The 27396-nt window shown below is 38.8% G+C and overlaps 1 protein-coding gene across 8 annotated transcripts in view; it reads left to right on the top strand.

Moving 5' to 3' along the window:
- BNC2 (basonuclin zinc finger protein 2) overlaps nucleotides 1-27396 on the top strand; it is a 424606-nt gene that overhangs the window by 167588 nt on the left and 229622 nt on the right. For 5 of the 8 annotated variants that reach the window (XM_079789736.1, XM_079789735.1, XM_079789734.1 and 2 more), the window contains one exon: nucleotides 3586-3669. The exons of the other annotated variants lie outside the window; for them this stretch is intronic. In XM_079789736.1, the coding sequence (XP_079645862.1) occupies nucleotides 3586-3669 (84 nt within the window). The remainder of the gene's footprint in view (nucleotides 1-3585; nucleotides 3670-27396) is intronic. 8 annotated transcript variants of the gene reach the window in all.

Here is a 27396-nt window from a genome sequence, read left to right as displayed (position 1 = left end):
TGTGTAGGAAGCTTGCCATATTTCCTCCCTGCCCCACAGAAAATGTGTTTTCTGGAAGCCCTTTTGACACTGAAGTGAATACCCACTGGCCCTCCCTTGCTGAATTCTCCTGAGAGAGAGAGAGAGAGAGAGAGAGAGAGAGAGAGAGAGAGAGAGAGAGAGGCGGAGGCGGGGGGGAGAGGCCTTTATGCTTGTTGTTGTTGTCATATCTTTTGTTTCTGCTGATTATACACAAAGTAAGTTGTAAATAGCTCTCTCACACACCATGATTCCTTTGAGGTATGTACAGGAGAATAGATATGCACTCAGCTTCTGCCTACCCTGGGGATCCTAGAGGGTCCCTTTCTAGGCCTCTTATTTCCTGTTACAGCACCAGCAGAATGAAATTTAGATGAGTACTAGACAATTACCATCCCATAATGAAACCTGTGGCGGAATGTTTAGCCACATTAGCTGATCAGGTTAGTACTTTTCTTTCTTTTCAACTTAAATGTTTTTGTTACTTTAAAAACAAAATATGCAATGATTAAAACAAAGAATTTAAAAGGTTCCCTCAATCTTACTTCTTTTCAGAGATAAAAATCACTGAACATTTTGCAAAAATCATTGTAGAACTTAGTTTTAAAAATATGGCATTGAAACAGACACTGTGAATGCTGGCATGAAGGAAAGTGGATAACATTGGAATTCCCCAAATCAATTTAAGTTTTATATTCCATTGTAAACAGTGGTTGGGTATACTATATTTTAATATTTTCATTTAAAATGGAGTACTAATATGGATTTACACAATTTGTTTCTGCCAATCATTTTTTTGATTGCTTTATAGCTATTTGGTTAACAACGGAGGCTTCTAAATCAAAAGGCCTAATTGTCTAGGTGTGCTGAATTATAACTAATTAGGTTATCAACTTTTATATCCTTTGTATTTTCCTTGGTACATTTTGATAAATTAGGAACCAGATACTGTCACTTGCCTTTTCTTTAAAATTTTTTCTCTGATAATCAATGTTTAATTGATTATCAATGAAAATCAATGTTTAATTGATTATCAATGAAAATCAATGTTTAATTGATTATCAGTTGTCAATGGGGGTGGGAGAGTATTGTTGGAAGGGGAACCCATCCCTGAAACTGCAGTTTAGTTTGAACCTCATTTTCCTCGTCTTTAAAATGAGAGTCTATTTATATGAACACTAACAGACTTTTTTCTGCTCTGAAACTCGAGGTTTCTAACTATGATAGTGCTACCCACTTTCCTACTAAATCCTTTTTGTGATCTGGATTATTGAAACATTCTAGAGGCCTGGCACAGCTTCCTCCCAACTTATTCACAGAACTTCTTGTTTTCTCTCAGAAACTGTATTTCTAAGTGTCTGAGGTTGTAATTGAGTGTCATTGTACTTGGTTAACTGTCTCATTTCCTGTTGAGAGTGTTTATAAAATGCATTCTGTTAGGGGGGGGAAAAGGAACTAAAAACTTAGAAAATTTGTGACCTGGCCAAATAATATTAAGGTAAGTGGGACTTTGTTCTGTGTATATAAAATGAAGTATTGTTTACACTTAATTCTGGCTCACGGATTCTGCTTTAATGAGTTAAGTAGTCACATTTATTGAGGTTTCATGGGAAGCCTTTTGGGGGGTTTCATTTTGATATGGGATATTCTAAGATGAGTTTTTTCTAGTCCTTCTGTTGCACCCTAGGGAGAATTACTGTTGCATGACTCACTAGTGCTCCTCTGTGTGTCATCTGAGGGGTGGAATCAGCATCATTCTGTGTGTGACACAACCCAGAGGCACAGTGTCTCGACTCTTCTCCATGCCCCATTTCTTTCTCATTCCTCAAGTCCAAGGTTTGGTTCCCTTTTACATTGCTTATGTTGTCAAAGAGAAGGTAGTCAGCCTTGGTTTCTGGTAACACCTCCATTTCCTTTGTCTTCTTTGTAATTTCTTTCATGTGAAACATCAAATGCCCCCGAGAATGAATGCCACTAAATACAACTATTACATGCTTTTCATTAACTTTGAAATGTGTTCTCAGTCTTTCTTCCTCGTTTTTTAAAGTTTGGGCTGTGCAACTCTCTAGCATGTGACTCTGAGCTAGTTTTCCTTACCTACTCTAAGCTCCGGTTTTTTGTTGTTGTTGTTTTTTTCATTTGTCAAATGCAGATGCTCATACCTCATAAGATTGTTGAAGGTGCCCATATGGTGACTGGCTCATTGCAAGTGCTCAGTAAATGTGACTCTCTTTTCCTTTCCCTCTTGGACTTCACTGGAGAGATTCCTGGGTAAAGAGTGGTTAATTTCAGAGTTAGATGATATTCTGTCCATTTTGCCTTATGGACATAGGCAGGAAGAAAGAAGGAAAGATTTAAAAAAGGAGAGTTGAATCTGAAATGTTTGAAGAGTTGACTGAATGCTTTAAAAATAGTAATATTCACTATTTACTATTCACTAGTAAAAAGTTAGTAATATTGCAAAATGAAGCTTCTTGATATTGTTTAAATTTGGAGAAGTGAACTGATTTGTGGGTCAAAAAGAAAGAGAGGAATACCTTCTAAGGCAGCATGATTGGCTGAAAAGGGATCTCTAAACAAAGAAAATTAATTGGCACAGATGATCCTAATTGGAGTTAAAAAAAGGAAAGAAACAAAACAAGACACCAAAGGAGGACTTTGATAGGAAAAGGACACAGGTGAGGTGAAGCTGATTGATGAATTGAGATTCCTATATATATGGATAGACGTATAATTAATGAAATAGTATATGTTTGGAAGTATTGAATATTAGATAAAATTTTTAAAAGGAAAAAAACAGGTTTAAGTCAAATCTAAATCTTTTTTTCCTCATCTTAAAAAGTCTACAATTAAGTGATCAAGTTATAGGAGGCAGTATTTCAGGATGAGATTGACTCCTTATAATGAATAACTTACTCTTGAAAGGGAATTTTAGTGACGTTCAATGTAGAATTCTAGAAACAACGAACTAAACTAAGTTATAGCTGTTTTATTGTTATCATTTTATTAGAACAGACATAAGTAATGATAGTAAGTAATAATAAATATTGATAAATAAACTTGCCTTTGCTAGTCTATCCCAGGAATAGAAGAAACAGATTTGAATAGATCTTTTAAGAGTGCAGAGGAACTTTAGGCATTATAGAATACAATTTTCTTAATTCCCACATAAGAAAATTAAAAGAGGAATAAGTATCACCAAGCTGCTTTTCCCCTTCTCTTATTTCCTTCCTCCATGCCTTTTTACCTTTCTCCTTCTCTCCCCCTTCCATCTACAGATATTTACGTGCCTACTCTGTGCTGCATGCTGTAGATACAAGGGGGAATACATTTTATGTGGATATTTTTCTTCTTGGAATTTACCATCTTGGTAGTTAGCAAAGGAGGATGTGTGATATTTACAACATGTTTGACCTACTAAGTGTCAAAAACCTGTGAAGCCAAGATGGCCTGTTACAGAACTGCCGTTGGGATGTCCCTGCTTCTGCCTGCGTCAAGTGTGTGTGTGTGTGTGCAGTTCTCAGCCTCCACGCCCAGCGCCTATCTAACTCCGCCGTATTCCCCCAGGTTCCAGTGGCATGTGCTGGCAGAGTGCTGGGTGCAGACTTCTGCCCAAACCTGGAGGAGCCAGACCAGAGGCTGGAAGTCCAGGTTGGAGTCTTACTGTTTTATCAGTTGGGGGTGGCGTGACAGAAACAGTGGCCTCCAAAGGCCATACAGATGTATCTGTGACATCAGGAGACGGACGGACAACCATTGAGACACGTGTAAAAGAGGGACCAGTGTAGCATATATGCAGCAAAACGTCCTTGTCAGGATAAGTTGTCTGTAACTGGAGATCATTTATTTATTAATCCAAGAAATAGTACATACTGCAGTGGATAAGACCGTGGCTTCTGAAAGCTGGCTGCCCAGGTGATGCAAGCTGCTTGCTGTGAGACCTTTGGCAAGTCACTCAGCTTAACTGAGCTTTAGCTTTCTCATGTGTAACATGGAGATCTACCACACAAGGTGATTATGAGGATTAAATGTTCCAGTGTATACCTAGCAGTTAACCTAGGGCCTGGCACACAACAGGCACTGGGAATATTAGCTCCCATCTTTTTAAATCATCATGGTCATGTGCTAAGCACTGCACTAGGGACTGGGGATACCTGGTGAGCAAGGCATGCTTCCTGCATTATGGCCCCCCAGCCCAGGAGAATGGCAGCCATTCCACTGGGCACTGTCCTAGAAAAATAGGACTCAGTAATAGGTGTCTTCCTTCTGCGTGGATTGGGAGATAGGGCCTCTGGTAGAATAGTAAGTTTATTAGCAAAGTACATTTTTGTGAAAGTATTGACTTGGAATTCAGTTCATTTTGTTTGGTCTTGAGATAGTCAAAGCAGTCTGGTATATTGCAAATTAAAAATATAAATATGATGTCTTGGCCTAAGTAATGTCTCCACTTCCATGTACCTTTAAATATGTAAGAACTGTGTGTGCCAGTGATGCAAGGATACAGGCTGAGATTTCAACAGGGATGCCAATCCCTAGCATAAGCCAACTCATAGTATTTTTTAGGACCTCCATTTGGCATCAGTTTCTAAACTTTTCAGACTTATGGGATGAGCATAGTGAGTTCAGTTTTAAAACGCATTACTGATTGAGATAACCCACATGAGAAAAGAGAATAGTTTTAAACATTACTTCCTCACAGTGGGAGTGAAGGTAGAAGGGGTGGTAGGAGGAGGTTTCGGTTTTTATGGTACTGAAGGGTACACAATCACTTGCACACCTGCTCTTGGACTAGGAAGACCACCTGAGCTCTTCAGTGCCACAAGCTGGTACTGCCTGGGTGGTGTATGGCTATGATACAACCGAAAAGCAGGTGTGACACATATGAGACATGAGCGTGCATTTCCCAGTTTTCGAAAGTTAACAGCTTGTGTGTGACACATCAATGCAAAGTGATGGAAGACTTTTCATGGAGAATAGTCTGATCCTTGACCTCGTTGGGTAGGACAATGGATGGTCTTCAAACATATCACCTGGAATGGTCTGTCATGGGTGGCTGTTGGATCATTTGTTTTTGAACCTTGAGTTACGGTGCAAAGAGCGATGGGTTTTGCAGATGTGACTGTGTGAAGTCAAACTGAAAGAGACCAATGCAGCTCATTATTATGACATACCAAGGGAGGGAATGCGCGTGTATAAGTTAGTTTCAGTGAAACTCTGGTTGTAGGTCGTGAAACAAATGGTGGAGTTGTCAGTGCAGCGTGGGCCTTGCGGAGTCAACCAAACTCCTGGGCAAAGAAATGAAAGTGCTCAGTTTATTGGATTCCTCCTCTTGCAACACTGTTTTGGCAGACTGAGTGGAAAGGTAGAACCTGTCAAAAGATAGTCAACTATGGTGAATTGGTGAATTAACTGGGACTCACTTGAACCGTTCCCTTCTCTTTTTTCCTCTTCATTTTTTAATATGGCTTCCATACATTGTAATAATATCTAGTATATATCCGTATTATGTCACTCATAACAAACTTGAGCCCTAATATCTTCTTCACCAGCTAACAATTCCAGGAGTAGTTTTTAGCTTACAGTCCTTTCATTCGTGCCATGGAATGTATTCTGGTGTTTGGTTTTCCCTTTCCCTTACAGAATGAGCCATTTCTTATTTTTTAGTCCAACTCTACACTCCAGGGGACTCACTCTAGGACTTGCCAGGGTCATCAGAGCCATTTATTTTCCCACTCGGATCTCAGGCTCTCCCTCAGGACCAGACACCATAACCGCCAGAGGATTCGCAATGTCGCCTCATGATTCTGAGAATAACCTCGTGGGCACCTCGGTTTAGGAGCAATGGTGTGTTTATATCTTTTCCTAGGAAGGATTTTCATTTAGCACCATATCTGGTCTACTTTTATATTTAGCTGACATGAGTTTTCATGACTGATGGAGTCCTTTCCTGCTTCCTCATATTTATTCCTTATTGATTAAGGTATTCCTTTTAACCCTTTACTTTTATCCCTAAAATGTCAGATGGCTTACCGAAGTTATTGTTTCATAATCCCAAGATCCCTGACACTCTTTCATTGATATAACTTTGGTTTGGAATGATCATAACCTGACTTGACTTTTGCAAGGACATCTGTTCTTTCGTGTGTGTGTGTGTGTGTGTGTGTGTGTGTGTGTGTGTGTGTGTTAATAGACTTGATTTAGAAAAGTAGCTGGAAATCAAGATTTTGATTCACTATTTAACTTTGTTAATTTTCTTCAGTGGCTTTTGAAGTAGGTGTAAAATGACTTTCTTCAGCTGGGGAGGTAAACTGATGTGTAGTAGATGATGATGTATAAAAATTGTGTTCTTATATAAGTGCTTTATAGGCAATGGTTATTCTATTTAGACTCCTTAATTGCTGGTAACTTTTATTTTTAATCAGAGAAAAGTTACTTTTTTAGTCTAACTGTGCCTCATCAGGTATTGAGTTGTTACAGTAGGCCCAGCACATTGCCTTTCTTGGTTGGGAAATTCAAGATGTGGGGTTTGACTTGATATTTTTCACCACTAAAGTGCTTAGAAAATTAGAGTAAATAATGAACCAATATTTCTGTACCAGATTAGACACAATTTACTGTGGTGTTTCATAAACCACAGATTCCTTTCTTCTGTGAATGCGTGAAGGATCACTTTTTTTTTTTCCAGACATACCGGGGTGCAAGTGTAAATTTCCATAAAATTTAAATGAGGTGCTTCCTGTAATTAATGAACAATTGTGGCTGCTCTCTAGTCTGCATTGTAATTAACCGTGATCAGGCTTGTTTAGTGATGACACTGTTCCTGTAATAATTTGACAAGCTACTGTGAATTTGCCAGGTTATTAAACAACCTGCAGCATTCACTCATGGAATCACAGGGACAAGCTTGGCGGCTGCTGCTAGTTAAACGCAGCATAAGGGTGGACCAAAAGCTGCCCAGTGAAGTCTATAGATCACCATGAACAGATTTAAGTTCTTGTGATTTTGGAGAAGTTAATTAATTGTGTACAGGGTGTCTTGAAAATTTTTTATTTAAACCTACCGATGCAAAACTGGTCATTTTTATGAATTCATAACGAAGCTAGCAAATTTTTTATATTGTTATCACTAGTATGCATTAAACGGAATCTGATATTTCCCCTTCCCACCCTCTTAAATAGGTATATTAATTAAAAAAAAAAACCCAACAGTTTCCTCTCCAAATTCATTCACAACATCCCTCAAATATAAGTTCACCGGTGTTTTTGAGTATTTGTTAGAAATAACAGATGACCTTGTGCTAAACACAGTTGTGTCACAGGTAGAGAGAGTGATGTAAATGGACTGGTAGACTTCGGTCCATGGTCACTAGTGCACCCGCCTTCCCCAGCCCCCCTTCAGGTTAAGAACTGTTCAAAACGTTACTGTCTAGTTACTGTGGTGTCTTTCATTCAGATTCTGTTTATTGACGAAACCACAAGGATTCCTGCCCAAAGTACCAGGCGGTCTATGCTTGACTGATTTTGATTTTCTAACATCAGCCCTGGGGTTTATTTGAAAAAATGTACATAGACTGCAGCTTTAACAAGTCAAGTGACTGCATGTTTTTGACCATGGAGTGGAGTGTATCTGAAGATCATTAAATTTAGTGAGGGTAAGGAAGGGTGGGGAATAAGTGTAGTAGTCATTGTACCACTGCCGAGTGTGTGTGTGTGTGTGTGTGTGTGTGTGTGTGTGACACATGGTTTTTGTCTTTTCATCTTCTCCAAGAGCCAGAAAGTTTCCTGCCGTTCTCTTTCCAGCTCTTGACAAATGATTGCCAGATGTGAGATCTTTGCAGTGCTCTTTCCCTCAGCAAACCTGCAGCGATGGGATATTTGATTCTCCCTTGCCCATTTCATCTCCTTCCCACATCTGCCAGGGACACACAAGCCATACATCCCTCCATGAGAGTTTAAAGTTTACTCAGCTCCTTCCCCCCCTTCGATAAAGTGTTTGGAGACAACAGAATGAGGTCCATATGATTCTCTCCCAACTTCACTACATGAAATTAGTTGTTTATTTTACTTATCTACCTCTCAGTAATTGAATATTTCATTTTAGTTTTGGTCCGTGGAAAATTTGATGCAACCCTGGGAGCGCTAAGAGTTTCCTATTGTTGTCTGCTTGCTGCAAGTATGCTATCAATACCGCTTCTCTCTGATCCCTCCATCCTGATAAAAACTAGACTGTTGGTTTCACAGGACTTCCTAGGAAAGTAATTTTAATAAACAACTGTCAAAATATTAAGTGTAGCATGTCTGGTAAAATTCAGTAGTCGTTTAAGATTAAAACAGCCATCTGTGAGGGGGAACATTCAACTTGTTTGGCTTGATTAGCTTACCTTGTGTTTGTGTCCATTGTCAAGAGTTGAAATGGATGAGGTCCTAGTTTTAATCCCAAATAGCTTATGAGGGAGAAAGTCCACGGAGCTTTGGAGGCATCTGAAATTAGCCTGTGCAGGCCACACACATAATCACTACCATGCACAGAAGCCTTTTGCATCTGCTTGGAATCTGTACTGATACTGATTTTTTTTTTTCTCATCTCAGTTTAAAAATATTTTCCAAAATGCTCTTATAGCTTATGTTCATACTATAGGGTGGGCTGACACAGGTGGCCCTTCAGTTTTCCTATTACACTTTTTGGCAAACTAAAAGGCCCCTTATTCCCTGAATAAGATCAGCTTTTTTTTTTTAACATTTAAAAAATAATCCATAAAATGTCTGCCACATGTTCACTAGTTGATGGAAATGTTTTCCAAATTAGAGCTGTAGTATTGGATTCTTACTGTGAAAGTGCTGGTGTGTTTACTGTTTCTGATACCCTCTCAGCTACCTGTGATGGTAGGAATTTTGTGTGTGGGTGTGTGAAACTCAAATGGCAAATACAAGATACTATTTCTTAATTTCTAAACTGAGGGGGAAAATTTTTTTTTGTTCTTAAGGAAAGAAGTAAATGGCTTTACCCATATTAGAATCAAAAAAGGAAAAGTGTGAAGTCTGTTTTGTCAGTATGTGCTTAAAAAAATAGACAAACAGCAACAAACAAAACCTAACAGGAGCAAAAACAAAAAGCCAACAGCCCCTGAAAAGAATAAATCCTACTGAGCCCAAGAAAAAGAGGTATTCGAGACTCATCAAGATGTGTACATGAAATGTGTGCATCATGTTTTTTGTTTTTGTTTTTTGTTTTTTTGTATACCAATTATATGATACTTCAGGAAAGCTTAACAAAGAAAAAGGGGTGAAACTATTGTACAACGTTTTGGCCATGTGTGGTAAACGGTTCGTTACTGGAAGTGTCTGTTGAACACTGGAGAACAATGGTAGTTGAAGATGTAGGCAGTGACAAGCTGTTCACTGTCAAAAACACGACGGTGGTTAAGATTATTGTGGTAAGTTTAAACAACATCCCCAAAACGAAATTCGCCGAAATCCGAAAGGAGGCCTGTGAAAGAGGTTTGTATTTTTCCCGTCCTTTGGCATTCCCCGAGGACTGACGCCATGCCCGGCACCTTCGCGGATGCCAGTGGCGGGGAAGGTGGAGGTGAAGAGTTCTTTCATAAAACAACAAGGTTAGGAACTCCTGTGGCGGGAGCCAAGTTCCTCTGAGTTTAGATCACTTCACATAATTTGCCCTCATTAATGCATTCGCTGGCTTCTCCTGCCTTCCTGCCTTTTCCTCAGCATGGTTACTCTGGGAGGCAGAGAGGTGCTGCGCCGTGGAGGTGTCATCCGGCCCGCGCACCTAGGGAACGTCCTTCAGAGGACGACTTGTCACCAGCCGTCAAAGAAGAGAGTGGCTTTGTGGTCTCTGAACATCTGGCAGTGCTGCACAGGAAGCTGAGGGGGTGTCATTAATTGTGATGAAATAATTTAAACCATCAGGAATAAATGAGGCTGTTAAGCTAAGTTCAGATTCCATTTGCCATGCACATGTGTCTAGCAGCCTGTGTGCACTTAAAAAAAAAAAATTGAATTATATTAGCTCATGAGTCGAAGTGAAACAGATCCTGTAAATGAAACAAGTTGCCGTGTAGTGATGACATCGTGTTGAACCACTTCACAGAGTTACAGTTTGTAGGATCGATCTATGGAAAGTGGTACATTATTTAATTAATTTTTATATGAAAGCATTCTTCTGGTATTGAGGGGTTATGTAGTAAGGACCAGTGGTTTATTGGAGCCCGGAGAGGATGGGTAGAAAGAAGTAAGCCATCGGATGAAGGTGGAGTGGGTGGGGTTCTGAGCCTGCTAGGCCAGGCTGCGTGGGTGCACAGCTTACCCTAAGATAGAATCTGGGTTTGAGTACACTATTTGGTGTCATTGCTCTGCATGTGCACTCCAGGTTGGAGGACAGTTTCTCTCTGATGACCCACTCTGGGTGTCCTTTTGTTTGAGAGCGTCTGACACTTTGGACACATCTATGTTGTTTTCTTGTGAATAAAAGCAACTATTCCTCGTGATAGATGACTACTCGAGCAAATGAACATATTTTTAAGGCTTTGCACAATCGGTGAAGAGTGGTTTCCAATGTAATTTTCAGGCACTGTGGAAAGAGGCAGGCCTAATTTCTTTACAAAGGAAAGACTGTCAGGTTTGGAATGTCGGGACATCTCTGAGGTTTTGAGCACTAAACTGAGCAATGGTGTATAGGTTCCAAAGTACATTTCTAAAATAAGTCATTCCTTTTACACATAAGCAACATTTTCAAACTTGAACTTTTATTAAAAAATAAACATGAGAATTTGAAAAATAAAATGAGACTGTTTAGTTACGGAAAGCATTTTTTTTTTAAACCACGGGAGAGGTAATTGCTCTGTCAGGTAGAGGCGATGGTCCAGAACTCGGCAGGCCTTGGACAAGGGCCATTTTACTACAAACCTTATCGCACTTTCTTCGGTCAGTCCCCTGTCTACCTCAGGGCCTTCTCTTTTCCCTGTTGTGTATCTCCTTTTTCTTTTCTTCTCCTTTTTCTTTGCCTTCTCCATTTTTCTCTTTTCCTTTTCTTACTCTTACTTTTTATTTTGATATTCACTTTTGTACAACCTGTTTTCATTTTCCATTCTCCATAGACATGAACTGCAATTCTGTTTTCATTTATAGTCTTTTATTTTTAAAATATATTTTTATTGATTTCAGAAAGTCAGGGAGAGGGAGAAATAGAAACATCAATGATGAGAGAGAATCATTGCTTGACCGCCTCCCGCATGCCCCCCCACTGAGGATCGAGCCCACAACCTGGGCATGTGCCCTGACCAGGAATTGAACCGTGACCTCTTGGTTCATAGGTCAATGCTCAGCCACTGAGCCACACCACTGAGGCTCATTTATAGTTTTCGTTTTCCTGTTACTATTGAAAAGATTAATTTCTACAGTTACTTAGATGATAAACTTATAAAATTTAGAGTGCATTTTTACATAAACTTTTGTGACCATTGGTGGATTTTTCAAATGAATGTGAATGAACCTTAGTTGTTTAATTTTTTAAAAAAGGAATTCAGAATGCTCACTAATCATATCCCTACACTCTAGGATGAAATTGTTATTGATGAAAGCCCAAAATGTGTGGCTCCAAATCACTAGCATCCTTCTTATCCTGAAGTAGGAGGAAATCATTCAAATGGAAGCACTTGAGTTTCCTGACTTTAAACTTGCTTGAAGTCTTAATAGAGTAAACCAGTAATTAGGACATTGCTCCCCGTGTGTTTTGATCTTTGCATTTTATTTTAATTAATGAAATGGAATAGGAAGACATGAAATCTTCAGGTCTTTCTTCTTGGCATCATTGGAGGGATTGAAGGCTCTAATGTGTGGGGTATAAGGCACTGTCCCTAGCATAAAACTGATGGTGAATGCATTATTGTTATTACATAAATGTATTTAACTAGCTTCTGTTGATTAAGCATATAAAAGTTTGGAAGAAATTTTTCCTGAAAATTTTATACATCTTGACTACTTAAATATTATTTACCTTGAAATAGTTTTATAACCCCCCTGCCCCCCCCCTCGCCAAGGATAAGGAATCCAAGGTGAACATAGAACATTTTCAACAAGATACCTATGTTGGTGTTTATTTTTTCTTTACTTGGAAGAAATCACTGCATTCTGTAGCGCATTTATTTGTTTCTCAAAACAAGACAATGACAGTACACTAAATAGTTGCTTGAAGTTGTCTTTTGCAAGTATCTCAGCAAATGCTTACAAATAAAAAGCAGTTTCATGAACTTAAGATCCCCCCCCCCCAATTAAAAATATTGGTGAGGTGTGGACTGGATGTCCCTACATATTTTCAGGTCCTTTTGTATTCTTATGCTATTGCTACCATTACTCTCTCTGCTTAGGTAGCATTAATTTACTAATTTTGTATCTTGAGTTCTACATTTCAGGTACCTTATGGATTAGAAAACCATGGTTGAATGGCTTGAGAATTTAACTGTATCCTGCATTCTCTCCCAATACCTCCGTTTCTATAAGAAAATGTTATTTAGATTTCAGATGATCAATTTAACATAAGCTGTTCATGTTTGGAGCTGTCAGTATTAACATAAGAAATATTGAATAAGATGCTTATTTTTACTTTAAGTTCCTAAGTCCTAGGGGCTTTATAGAATGAGGAGAAAGAAAGGAGGAAAACAAGAATTTTAATTATTGGCTTGAATAGAATTATGTGTTTGTGTGGGAGTGTGTGCATGTATATGGACTTTGTATATACATACAATGTATATCTTATTACATATGAATCCACATTTTTATGTTTATAAGAATAGCGATGTTCTATTGAAAATTTTGTTGGAGTTAGTCATGATGAGTACATTATGACTAATGTATTAGTCATAATAATACAATAATTTACATTGAGAGCACATAGTCCACCTATATCTCCACCCACAAGATAAAGAAAAAATCTTTTGTTTGGCCATTTAATGCAATCTCAACTTGTGAGAATTCATTAGGCTTTTCTTTAGACTCAGCATTTTTTTCATATAGTTTTAAAATTTAAACCTAGAACTTATCTGATGTTATATAATCTGATGTCTGAATTGTACAGATTTGGAAACCGAGGCCCAGAAATTTTAAACGACTTCATTTCTGAGGTGTCAAAGCACTTAAGATATTGTTTACTGGTTTTTATTCCTTTAGAGTTTATAAATACTATATAACAGTGTTCAAATTTTCTTCTTGTCACAGAAAATTATTTAACCCAGTGAGTCCTTTGTTCTATATGATTGTAGTGGACATAAATAAAGAAGGCAAAGGGGCTACGTTTTTAGGTACCACGGGAGTGGTCTTAACGGGTTCCCCCATGGAAACAGCAGATCCTCCTGCCTAATGCAGGAAATGTCGGTGCTTGATGCTAAGAAATGGAATGTTTGGGCCTGGCTTTCTTTTTCTTTTATCTTCTAGTGTCAGTTAGTATAGAATTTAGGTGTTGGACAAAAGCTAATTGTTTAACATTAAGAACTGCAAACAGTCCCATCTAAATAATCCGTTTCAAAAGGGAAGTGTCATTACTGACATCTGAAGAATGAAATTACCCTAGAGTATAAAAGTGTTACCCTTTAATGTTCAGTACTTGCCAGTGGAGTTTGATGGAGCCTAGAAGCAGACCAAGTGCCTTGAAATCATTGTTAACATAAAAACCATCTTTAAGTGCCTTTTTGGGTATGGTCTCTGTTTGCATCCTATAAAAAGTGAGCTGAATAGATAGGGTCTCTGCCCTCTAGTTTATAATCAAAAACAGATATTGTAACTGACATCTGTTATTGTATTAAGGTCCTACAAGTAAACATTGATCAAATAATAAATAAAAGTTTTCTATCAAATACAAGTAAAACCGTTTTTGTTTGCCTGATTAAATAAGTAAACAGACATCCTCACCCCACACTGAAGCTATCCGTGGAAGTTGTAAAATGACTAAACTGGAGTAATCCTGACACCAGGAAATTCCTTTGTGTTGTTATTCTTTATGGGTTTTCAGAGAGTGCTGGCATTATGGTGATGTCACTGATAGCTTATTGTGAGTGGGTCTGTATTTAGTTTTTATCTTTCTGGTTAAGGAATTGGGAAGAGCTGAATTTTCCTCCCTCTATGGAGTTTTTCCATTTAAAACTGTTGACGGGTAGTACTTGCTATTGTAAACCAACATAGTGGAGTGTACTTTTAAAAAGTCCCAGATGTTAGTAGAAATGATTTTTTTTTTTTAATTTGGAGTCTCTCCTCCACCCCTGGCCCTAAGTCATTAGAAATTGCATGAAAACAAATATAGGAGTTTGAGATTTGTGCTGTAATGAGATGAACTTAACATATCCAAAAGGCTTTGAGGGGAATATTGGTAAGAAGAGTAAGTTCATAACCTTGGAATGGACAGATCTGGTTGTGAGTTTGAGTACAGCTGTACCAACTAAAATTAAACATATAAATGTTGGCAGGGAAAGATAGGTATTGAGTTTGATAAAATATTTTCTTTCTGCATGCTTCAACTTTAATGCAAGGTATTTTAACAGTCACTTTATTTTTGAAGTGTAGGGGAACTAAAACAGCAGCATTGGGAAGTCTAAACATGAACCCGTCTCAAAGTTCACGACATTAAAAAAATAGCTAACCCTATCCCAGTGTAGGTGTCTGTCTGTGTAAATTAATGCATGTGGATGCATAAATTAATTAGAAGAGCAGTCACTGATATAAATCAGACTTATTTGGTACACTGATGAAATGAGCATTGTTTATAAGATTATCTTGTTATTTAATCTCTTCTATGTAAACCTGGCTGGTTAGCATTATGAAGTAATAATACCATTAATGTGATGATGGTATACTTTTTCTTGGTACAGGCCTGATCCTGCAGGCCTTTCTCGACTGGGATTTGTGTATATAGAGGACCATAAGAACTGGAAATTTTAATTAGCAAGAATGTAAGAATGGTCCTCTTCATCCCCTCCAGTTGTGTGGTAGTTTTTTTGTTTGCCTGTTTGTTTTTTGTAATCTCAGGATAGTTTATTCTTTTTGAACCACTCATTTGCTGACCCCAGAAGAAAGAATTGCCTTCAGATATTATTTTCTCAAAACTGCATAGTTCATTGTGAGAGGTACCTGCTGTCTTCTAGCTCTCCTCTGTTGTGCTAGTGGGTCTCAAATAAAGAGAAAAATTTACTCATAAATGAAGCCATTAGGAATTTCTTGAATAAACAAAGTTTTTTTTTCTTTGATGTGCAAAGGAATTTTGTTTATAACTGTTAGTCAAATAAGTCCATGCTTAGGAACATTCGTTATCTTTTGTCAGAGTGTAGAATGAAGAGACACTTAAAAAAAAAGAGAGAATCCTAGTGCAAAGGAAATTTGTCAGGGTCATTATTTAATATTTGATTCAGAACTTTTGCTTGGTGTTTTTTGCTCTTATGTACTCTTGCCTAATTCCTCATTCCCATTTCCCTGACTCCATGAAGTTGGTTCCTTTATATCCAAAAACGAACATTTAGTTTTGGGGAAATTAAATTAAAGGTATGCAATTTATTAATCTAGGTCTTAGGTTGCTTAAGTACATCATAACATTCGTTTATTGTATAACATAATTTGGCAGTGGTGTCCAATAATTTAAGGAATTGCAGAAAAATGTCACAGGTAATTCTCTCCTGATTTACGTTTATGAATGGTGCATGATGACAAGTAGGTATTTCTTGCTCCTACTTCATTTCACCTAGAGAATGGACTTAGAACAGTGCCCTTTTAGGATTATACACAGAGAAGTTATGAACGGGTATAGTAAAATTTTAATTGTGATTTCATTTTGCCCTCAACAATTAGATATTGTTTTCATTACTGGTTTACACTGATGATAAACATTTCCAAAGGAAAACTCAGATATTTGGATGTACTATTTTAAAGACTTTTGTCTTGTAGTCACAGGAGTGCCTCAGGTCTCAGTTTCAACTGTGATGACCTATGATGCCATAGCAACATCCCTGGCTGTTAGCAGAATATGTATTATTTCTGTGATTTTGTAAATCAGGAACCAGTAAAAGAATTCAGACCAATCACCTATAAATGATTTGTTCAGAGTTTCCTTACCAACCTCACAGTATGTATAAGGATACATTTTTTTACTGTTATACTTGGCTTTCTTCTGAATTATGCAGTTTGGATTTTCAATAGTTGAACTCTGCAGAGATATCTGATGGAGCTTGGGTCTGTTTCCTGGAAGCCTTTCAGGACAATGCTGTATAACCAGTATTGAAATCAGAGGATCTGTTTACTGGAACCAGGCATACGGAGGGACAGGACTCCTTTGGTTAAAGAGGTGACTAGCAGTGGGCTGACTGCTCTATTTGCTTACTAGAGTCCGTTTCTAAGGTGTGATAGGAAGCACGTTTCAAAGAGCTGAGCGGTCAGTATAAGGCTACATGTCCTGTCTCTAGCTGGGAGTGATGCATGCGACCAAAGCAGAGGAGAAGCTCTGGGGGTATGGTTTGGCTCTCTGTCAAATAGAAGCCCTGGTTTTAAGTAAAGGGCTACACGCTGTACCCTTCAGGATTTTTCTGAGTATGGCTTCTCTGTGAACTTCCTGTTCTTTTGGATGGAAAGATCTAGCCTTCTTGCTCTTTCCTACTTCCCTTTTATTATTTATCTTTTCCTTTTTATTGTGAATTATGTCACTATCTAATGTCTTCATTTTGATAGAGTCAGATATTATTTTATAGTTTCATTTAACATTTTAGGATCTTTGGGACTTAACTTAGGTCCTCCTGAAAACAGATCCTGAGACAGCGACTTGCATGAAGGTCCTTTGTTTGGGGAGTTCCCAGAGTAGGAGTGACGGGCCGGGGAAACCAACACAAAGGTGAATTATGGAGGTGACCAGTACTAGTACTAATGAGTGCTCATTCTCACTGGGGCCTTCTGGGACACCTCATGAATATGTCTCCAACAAAAATAAAAGGGGGAAATATTTAACCATTGATTCTCATCTCGTTTGGTCCTCTGAGCATTCCCACTCTTCTGACTTGTGTGAGACACACAGGGGGAACTCAGGGTAAGCTGGTAATTAGCTACAGAGGGGGAAGTTGGCTGGTGGCCTTAGAATAAGAGGTGAGGCAGGAAGGATGTTTGGTCGCACAGGGGAAAAGCCCATTATAGGAATTGATACATTGTTTTCAGTATGGGTCTAAAAGCCCAGAATGCCCTGAAGTATTTGCTGTTCTAAATCCCTCCTATGTTACCGTGTGCTTGTCAGGGAAGTTTAGATGTGTCTTTACACCCACTTTTTTTATTTGGAAGGACCGTTGGCATTTTCCTCAATGAGTTTAGCATATCCCTTATAAAACTAGTCGTTCACCACTCGAGTAGAGTGATCTGGGACAGGTAATGCATTTCCCTTTCATGGGCACAGGTCTCTGGCTTTATCCACATTGAAGCACACAGCAGTTCAGGCATTATCTCAGTTATACCCCCCTGTCCTTAATTTTGGAATGGGGAAAAGTTAACTGTTCAGCTACTCTTAATATTCTTCTGAAAAACAGTGGTTTTGCAGAATTCTGCCACAGTGTGATCCAGCACTTTCAGATCTTGAAAGGTAGACCCAAATCTTCATTGCATTTTTTCTAAGTGGACCCAGGAGCCCCAATTTGGTATAGTAAATGCTTTAAAAATATATATATATATGTATATATATATTTTAAAATATATTTTATTGATTTTTTTACAGAGAGGAAGGGAGAGGGACAGAGAGCCAGAAATATTGATGATATATATATATATATATATTTTTTTTTTTTTTTGCCAAAACCGGTTTGGCAATATTTATATATATTGATTTTTTTTTTATTATTTTTTTTTTACAGAGAGGAAGGGTGAGGGAGAGAGAGTTAGAAACATCGATGAAAGAGAAACATCGATCAGCTGCCTCCTGCACACCCCCTACTGGGGATGTGCCCGCAACCAAGGTGCATGCCCTTGACCGGAATCGAACCTGGGACTCTTGAGTCCACAGGCCGATGCTCTATCCACTGAGCCAAACTGGTTAGGGCTAGTAAATGCTTTTATTAAATTGTGACATCTGATAGATTAGTGAAGACAAAAAGAGTGTAAGGAAAACGGAAAAGTAGCCCCCAGTGGGATCTAAACATCATGCATATCTTCAGCATTTATATGACAGAAGAATCTGTTTCAGAAGCCAATTTTTAACAAAAGCAGTTGAGTGACACAATTATTATATGCGTTCTTTTTATTGTGGGTATGTACTTTTATTGGTATCATGGTCCAAAAATTATCAGGTTAACTACTAGCATGGATCATGCAGTGGGGATGAAATACCAAAGTGTCCAACCATCTAGTCTAAGCTGCAGTTCAAATCTCAAACGCCTTTTGCTTCTGAGAAGTGAAAAACTGCTCTTAATTTTGGTATCTAATTTCTTTTCTTCTTAGATATTCATGTTTTTAGATAGAGATATTCCGCTTATAGGAGTGATATTTAAGGTTGGTAGAAAAGAACAAGATCGCTATTTGTATGGGTAGATGGAAGATACATCTTGCAAATGAAGTGCTTTGCACAGTATCTAACATACAGTAATTACCTCAATGAATTATTGTATTTTTTAAAGGTAAAAGACAGGGAGGCAGAAAAACAACAGAGAGGCAGATTCTAATATGAATTTACTAGAGGCCTGGTGCACAAGATTCGTGCTCTGGGGGAGAGGGGGTGCCTCAGCCTTTCCTGAACCCTCTCGCAGTCCGGGACCCCTTGGGGGATGTCTGCCTGCTGGCTTAGGCCCGATCCTCCCGGGGATCGGGCCTAAGCTGGCAGTTAGACATCCCTCTCGCACTCCAGGGCTCTCACAGTCCGGGACCCCTCGCTCCTACTGCCCCACCTACAGCAGAGGCAGGAGAGGCTCCCACCGCCACTGGGCTCGCCAGCCATGAGCCTGGCTTCTGGCTGAGCAGTGATCAGCCTCTGTCAGAGTGCACTGACCACCAGAGGGCAGCTCCTGCGTTGAGCGTCTGCCCCCTGGTGGTCAGTGCACATCATAGTGTTCGGTTGTTCTGCCGTTCGGTTGATTTGCATATTATGCTTTTGTTATATAGGATAGCTATTACGATATCCTCAGATCATTTGGGAATTGTCACCCAGGAAGATGTTCCTCTGATATGCTCTTTTGCTTCACTTTGGAATAGACAGTACTGTTTGAATAAAGAAAGAATTCAATTTATTTTGCTAGAACTTTTCTAGGTGAGAGAGAGTTGAATAATTGGGTGATTTGAGGTTCAGATACCTTAGCACCTTTAAAACAAAATATAGCCTTAAGGGTGTGATAGAATATACCATCTAGAGGATACCATTTAGGTTATAAGGAAAATTATTCCCTTTGTGGGCTCTTCAGGAACAATTTTCTATCATGTGGTTGGTCACTTTCAATGTATGGCAGTTACTTTCCATTATAATCCCAAACTCCAATCGATAGGTACAGTATTATGCAACTTATTGTTACATTGTTAACCAAAATATGTCAAATGTGGTTTCTGAGTGGCTGATTTACAGTAAGTCTTCCTCAGTCTCTCACATGGATATTATGACTAATTTGAACTCCCATAGACTGAGGCATTTTTCTTCATATGAAAAGTGTGTGTGTTGTGGGGGTGGGAGTGGGCTGTAGAGATGGGAGGAGCAGTAAACCACTGTGTCAACTTATTCACATACAGATTGATCCATTGTCATCTCCTTTGAATCTACATGGATTGCTGTGAATTATCTGCTCACCCTGGGAGAGATGTGCTCTGAATTTTAATCATTTCAAATCTGTGAATCTATTAAAACCATATTTGTAGCTCTAAAAAAATTGATATTCACTGGGCAGTTTGCCCAACAAGAGAAAGTCAAAGAGATTATACACTTATCCTAAGTAACAGCAACCACCCTGCCAATTCTTCCTTTGAAGGAATACAGAAGACCCAAATTATACATCTCCGGGTAAGGGGAGACAAGAAAAGAACTCAATATATCAAAATCAGAAAGTAAATTCCACAATAATGGTTACAATAATGTTTCAAGATGTGATTTCAGCATAGGCCTAGCCATTGAACTAATCATAGCTTAGATGGGTTTTAAATTGTTTAAGGCACATCCTAAGGTGGTTAAATATGTTTACCCTTCCCACGTGAAACGAGAATATTCACTGACACACTAGTAGAGCCTGAGACCACCTGGGCGGGGGGGGGGGGGGGGGGGGGGGCGGGGATGACCGCCACCTCAAGGTTTTGAGGAAGAAAGTGAGGCCCAGAGACATCCTCTGCTTACAACATGGTCTTCTGATTTCCCATCTAAAGATATTTTCAGCAGGTACAGAATTCACATTTACCTCCTGCAACATGCCAAGGCTGGTGATAACAGATGTGTACGCTGTTGTTCAAGGGAGCTCTGCTATATGCAGTGGGTGGTAAGCTAACTTGTTAGAGTTGTAGGGGATCTTCCCCGGGGGATAAGTTTTGTCCTCTTCTTCTTCATAGTCTCAGCAACCATCATGCCTGGCACTTAGTAGGGAGGTTCCTAATCATTGCTTGATGAATGAATTAATGTGATAAATGCTGTTATAGAGTCACCGAGATAGGCAAACCAGGGAAGAATTCACACAGGGTCAAGTTTAGTCAAGTTTTTAAACAGACTGTATTTGTCTATAGCACAAAGAGTGGAGAATCAGCTGAAAGACACCCTCCTTGAGGGCAAGAACAAAGGTGTGTTCATCTTTGTATACTTTGGTGTCCTGTATAGTGCCCAGCACATAATAGGTTCTCAAAAAAATATACTGTGTTGCGCTCTCTATATAAACTTGAAGAACATCATTTTTATTTTTATTTTTTTACTTTCCAAATTAAGAGTCTGGTAAATATTTTGGTTTAAAAACATTTCTTGTTTGATATGTCTAAATGCTATGCAAGAGAATATGAAATAAGACAATTATTTTTTCAATTAAAAAATAAGACATCTATCATTTGATTTAATCATGTCAATAGAAGTGGAAAATACTATTTGCTCAGATAATTCTCATTTTCAGATAACGGGGATAGTCTTTCTTTCTTGGGCTGTTGAAGGTGACTACTTCAAGTTTACTACATTTGGCACTAAATAGAAAGTCCCACTGTCAATTTTCAATTAACCACATTGCTGATAATCTTGTCCAGTAACAATACCTCAGTTGTTTGCACTGCCTATCTCAGTTGAGTAGAGCATGGAATCAACAAGAGCCTGATTATGGATTTGATTCTTGTATGGGCGGGTTAGGTTTGTGAAGGGAAAAACCCCTTGAATAAACACAGACAGCGCTCCAAATGTTGGTTAGCTGTTAAATCAATGGATGCTATTATTACAAAGGAGGACTTGGCTAAAGAAGGTAGATCATCACATCTCATTACCCTTCTTGGATAAACAACTAAAGCATGTGTTCTAGTGACAGTAATTTCATAATGTGTGTGTGTGTGTGTGTGTGTGTGAGAGAGAGAGAGAGAGAGAGAGAGAGAGAGAGAGAGAGAGAGAGAGAGAGAATGAGCTTCTCTCTGAAATTACTATTTACCTCTTTAATGGAAATAGGAAACCTATAATGTTCATGTTTGGCTTAAATCTTTTCATAGTAAATACCATTCTAATTCCAGTTTATAAATATTTGAATTTGTATGCAAATTTTAAAACACTATAAACTTAAGCAGGAAAAAAATACACCCCCCCCCCCCCCAAAAAAAAAGAAAATGTTAAGCAAGTAAAGTGTTCAGGTTGAGTAACACTGATTACATTAAAGTGAAATAGGTATTACTTTCTTTAAACACCATTTTTAAAAAGGATATATCACCTCAAAAATATGTCTGAATCCTGCTTTGAATAAATCAGTGTAGATTACATTTTATACTGGCAGCAGAACAGGTAAACTTTCTGTTTAGATACCACATTTGAACCAAGGAAACATATCAGGTCAGTGGGATGTGTGTTGAAGCATTTAGCTACAGAATCACCCAACAAGTTTCAGTAATGAAAGGCAATCTATGATTTCCTGAGATATGTTTTACTTAATTGCCAAGATACCTTAGATGTTGTTTCCTGGTTGTCAGTTGCATTGTGGTATTGAGACATTGAATGAATTGGTCAGTAACCTTTTAGTGCATGTGTTTTTAGCTGTTGTTTCTATTAATGAAGCGTATTAAATATCTTTAATACCACCTGCCTCTTTTATTGAAGGATTCATGCTGTGGAGAAAAACAAAATAAAACATCTATATAGAGTTATAGGAGAGAACATTTGCAATAGAGATGATAGAGATCAAGGGAATGCCAAAATTACTAGAGTGAAGAAAACAGAATTGAAGATGAGACCAAAAACAGAGAGAGAAAAGCCCTCTGGCAAAATATAGCACTGAAGGAAAGTATGTAGGAAGGTAGAATTGCATTAAAAATGCATTTTATGGGAAAAATATACTAAAAGCCACATGACCTATATATTGAAATTAAAATTCAGATTTTATACAAGATGTAATCTATCCAAAGGAATTGTCAATGAAGTAATTATTAAAATTACCATTTTTAAAAATATACATATTCATTGAAATATCACAGAAACTAACACATTGATAGATTTTCTTCAAATAATAAGTAATTCTTTTATTATTTTAATTCTGGAAGTTTTTATTGTAAATATCACTAAAAACTAATCACAGTAGTGTGTATTTTTTTGTTAGTGATAACTTCCTAGGAAGAGTTAGAGTTGTAGGAAGACTATACTTAAACATTTTTAGACTTGTTTTTTTAATAAATTTATTAGTAAAGGAAAGAAAATACAGGCATATCTACCTTTAACTTCTTAAAAGAAGTTAGAGAACTGAAACGTAGAAGTAGAGGGCCTTTTTTCACTATACTTAGAAATGCAAATAGCATCATTTTTGTGAATGACCCTTGCTTGAGTGTTCCTGATTTATGGTGTTTGATGGCTTGATTTTAAAAAGTAGTAAATTTTGTTATGATTAGAAAATTAACTGGAAATGAGCTTTCATATCTCCCCATTAGTCTTAGATATACATTCACGATGCTAGTCAAATATCAAACACAGTTTTTTTGTGCTTCAAACAATGTAAGATAGCTTCAAACAATAAAATAAGAGAACCAAGACTGCTCAACCTAAAAGAAGTTATAGGTCTAGTAGGGGATAGTTTCTAAGGCACCACTCTTATATAAAAAGAATTTCTTAGTCTCAGAATAGGCTGGGTATCTATCTGTTCATTGGTACAAGTGAAACATTCCGGTGCACACATTTCATGTTCATATCTTTATAGAAACAGTGAATTATAATTAGTCAAATGTAAGATTTGCACAGGTATGTGTATTACCAAATTGCAGGTTGGTATGGCCAAATACATTCTCCTTCTCATGACTTAGTTCAGGTATTACTTCTTCTGTAAGAGTTCTCACCACCTTGTCCACCTGCTCTGGTTTTCTTGCCCTCATATTCTCAGAGCTTCCTGTTATGCCTTTATCCCTACTCCTACCACACCATCTTTTCCTGCCACACTGTATTATAATTGCTTTCTTAGTTATTCTCCCCCCATTTAGGCTCTTGTGACGCCTTGATTTGTGGCTCTGTCTCATTCTTGTGGGTGCCTCCAGCTCAGGGTACAGTGTCTCATGCACGAGAATCAGGTGCTGAGTAGGTGCTTGAGTGCATGCACAATTGAATGGAAGGAAGGAAGAACTCAAAAAAATATTGTGTGATGGCAATATTACCTTAGATTTATGGAACAGTTTTCATTTATCTTCTCTTCCATTTAGAAAAGTAGGCATGGGACAATCCTATCTAATTTACAGATGAAAGAAAGCCGGATGATTTGACCAGAGTCAGCATATGGTGTCAGAGTTAGACCTAGTCCCCAACTACCTGCTTTGGATTGCCCCCCTTCTCACTCTGAATTGCTGAATCTTTATTATAGTAACACAGTTAATGTTAATAACGCTGACTGAGGACAGGTTTGAAATGGGGAGAATTCCCCTCCACACCCAGCAAAACAGCATGCTCAGCCAAAGGTAACCATCTTTTCCTTACTTGTCCTCTTTTAAAAAAAATCAAAGCTGCTACTGCTCTTTTTATTACCTTTTTCTGTCATTTTTATTAATTTTTCATTGATGAGATCCCAGAACCCATACCTAACACCAGACCAGACTAGGATACAGGCCATTTTCAGGAATATTTACCAAGGAGAATTTCTGAAGGTGCAGTTTCTTTCTGCAAAGCTACATTCCCTTCAGTGTCCCAAATCAGTCCCAGCATAAAGAAGAGAGGTCCTGAGCAGAAACTTGGTGTAACTTTTTTTGAGTCACTGCCATCACTTGGTGCTCTTGTAGTAGAATATTATTGGGCATGAAAGTTTTGGTCTCATGAGTTGTGGTTGAGAGGGCTGGTAAGAATTCTGGGAATTCTGGGCAAAGGGCACCATTGGGGAAGAAGTAGCACGCTAATATGCAACAACACGGGCAAGGCGGGCAAGGAGCAGCCAAGGACAGGCATGGGCAGTAGACACCCTTGGGGACCTGGAAGGAAAGAGGTCAGTGACTTGGAGCACTCCCCATTGAGCCCCGTGTTTGAGATGAAATGAACACAAGCCTTCAGGGTTGGTCTTTTTCTTATGCTGGTATGTCTGTTTTCATTGAGAGACAGGAAGAATGAATGCCTACTATTTAGAGAATCAAGGATTTCAGGACTAATGAAGGGTTCAGTTTGCATAGCAGATCTCAAATAAGATCTCTTTTCTTGCCTGGCTGACATGGCTCAGTGGTTGACCTGTGAACTAGGAGGTCACGGTTCGATTCCTGGTGGGATCGGGCCTAAACGGGCAGTCGGACATCCCTCTCACAATCCAGGACTGCTGGCTCCCAACTGCTTGCCTGCCTGCCTTCCTGATTGCCCCTAACCGCTTCTGCCTGCCAGCCTGATCACCCCCTAACCACTCCGCTGCCAGCCTGGTTGATGCTTAACTGCACCCCTGCCAGCCTGTTTGCCCCCAACTTCCCTCCTCTGCCAGCCTGGTCACCCCTAACTGCCCTCTCCTACAGGGTTGATCACCTCCAACTGCCCTCCCTTGCAAGCCTGGTCCCTCTCAACTGCCCTCCCTTGCAGGCTGGGTGCCTCCCAACTGCCGTCTCCTGCTGGCCATCTTGTAGTGGCCATCTTGTGTCCACATGGGGGCAGGATCTTTGACCACATGGGGGCAGCTATATTGTGTGTTGCAGTGATGATCAATCTGTATATTACTCTTTTATTAGATAGGATAGAGGCCTGGTGCATGGGTGGGGGCCAGCTGGTTTGCCCTGAAGGGTGTCACAGATAAGGGTGGGGGTTCCCTTGGGGTGTGGGGCGGCCTGAGCGAGGGGTCTGTGGTGGTTTGCAGGCCGGCCACGCCCCCTGGCAACCCAAGGGGAAGCCCTGGTATCTGGAATTTATTTTCCTTCTACAATTGAAACTTTGTAGCCTGGGGCGGCAGCCATTTCTGGGGCGGCAGCCATTTCTGTGGCAGTTAATTCACCTTCTACAATTGAAACTTTGTAGCCTTAAGCGGGTGAGCCTGGCCAGGGTGTGCGGAAAGCTTTGCTTCCCCTGTTGCCGCCGGCAATCCTGGCCTGCTCTCTCAAACTCCATTCTGCCGCCATTTGTTTGAATTTGTTTACCTTCTATAATTGAAACTTTGTAGCTTGAGTGGAGACTTAGGCCTGCAACGGCTATGGAAAGCTTGGCTTGCTCTGTTACCTGGGAAACCTTGCTCTCTGTGGCTGTAGCCATCTTGGATTGGGGTTAATTTGCATACTCGCCCTGATTGGCTGGTGGACATGGCTTGGCTGGTGGGCGTGGCTTATGTGGCGGAGTGATGGTTAATTTGCATATTACCATTTTATTAGAGAGGATATATATATATTTATTTTTATTTTTTTAATTTTTATTATTTTTTTTTACTATGTTAGGAAATAATAGTCACACCTCACACTTTAATTAAAAAATTTGTTCCCTGTATTAGAGATCCTAGCAGGCATATTTGAATTGAGGGAAGAAGGATATGATTTTTATTTCTCAGATATTTGAAATGCTGCTGTTTGGTGTGTGGTGTGTTTTCCTGTGTGGTATCAGAGGACAGAGATAGAACCTGAGTGTAGTTACAGGCAAACACAATTTTAGAGCAAATGTTTCAAGAGCTAGAATAATACCAAGATTATCAGATACCAGCCCCTTGTTGTTATATTGTGGTCCAGAGTTACACAGCTGGAGTAAGTACTTGTAATCTAGTTGGTAAATGAGACTGAACATGTGTTTATGCTAGCCCAAAAAATACAGTGGGGTTGCCTGTAGACCACTAAGATTCTTCAGGGCGGGAGGAGATGGTAGGGATACTGTTGATGGAATTGCTGAATTTTATAATGAAACAGATGAGATGATCAGATGGGGTGTAACCAGAGTAGACTGCGACCTCCTTGAGGACAGACTGTTTTTCTCTATATCCTTCCTGCTTAGTGTAGCAATTGGGAATAGTAAGAGCTTATAGTATTTGTTTAATGCTTTGAACAAATACTATAGTTTCAATAGCCTTATTTAAGAATGGTGTTTCTAGGAAAGGAACTAGTGGAAAGTCCTCCCTGACTTTATTCCATCAAATATTCATTCCTTTTTTGTGATGAATTACAATCTGGCCAATTATGTCTGGCTATGACCCGCATTGTGTGATCAATGTTTCTCTTAAAGTAGAATTTAAAGAAAACATTGGAAATGTGGTCTGATTTGTGTCAAATGTAGTGGACTCTTGCCCTGTACACACATTGTAAGTTTATTGTGTTTACTTCTTTGAGCCATATGTTCTAAAGTGTTTCAGATATGTAGTATCACAACATCTACCACGTAGGGGACCAGAGTGTCTATTTCAAGTACACAGAATAAACTCCTGAGCTAATGTGTCAATGTTTCCTCCCCTGAAGGAGAAATATTAGGAGTTTAATGGGTTGAATAGAAATTTCCTTTTGAATGGTTAACTAAATTGCTATCACCTTGTAAGCCCCTAAATCCCAATCTGTTTTTCTAAGGAAACATGTTTGCAGCTGTTTCAAATAACTGGTGGTTTGAAGATGATTGTTAGTGTGGTTTGCTGCACACCCAAAACTTAGACCCTGTGCTGTTACTTGTCTTTGAAGCTAAGGAGTTGGCTATGGAGTTGAGTTAAATAATTTCAGATTACTCTAATTGACTAAATATTTTGGTTTTTTAAAAAAGACCTGCTAATGTTTAATTCTGTAGTAGGCATTTACGAACTGATTTTTCTTTCATGTGCATTTACATAGACAT

The sequence above is a fragment of the Cnephaeus nilssonii genome (assembly GCF_951640355.1).
Source record: "Cnephaeus nilssonii genome assembly, chromosome: 14".
Lineage (NCBI taxonomy): Eukaryota > Metazoa > Chordata > Mammalia > Chiroptera > Vespertilionidae > Cnephaeus > Cnephaeus nilssonii.
This window is presented reverse-complemented; position numbering and strand designations above follow the sequence as displayed.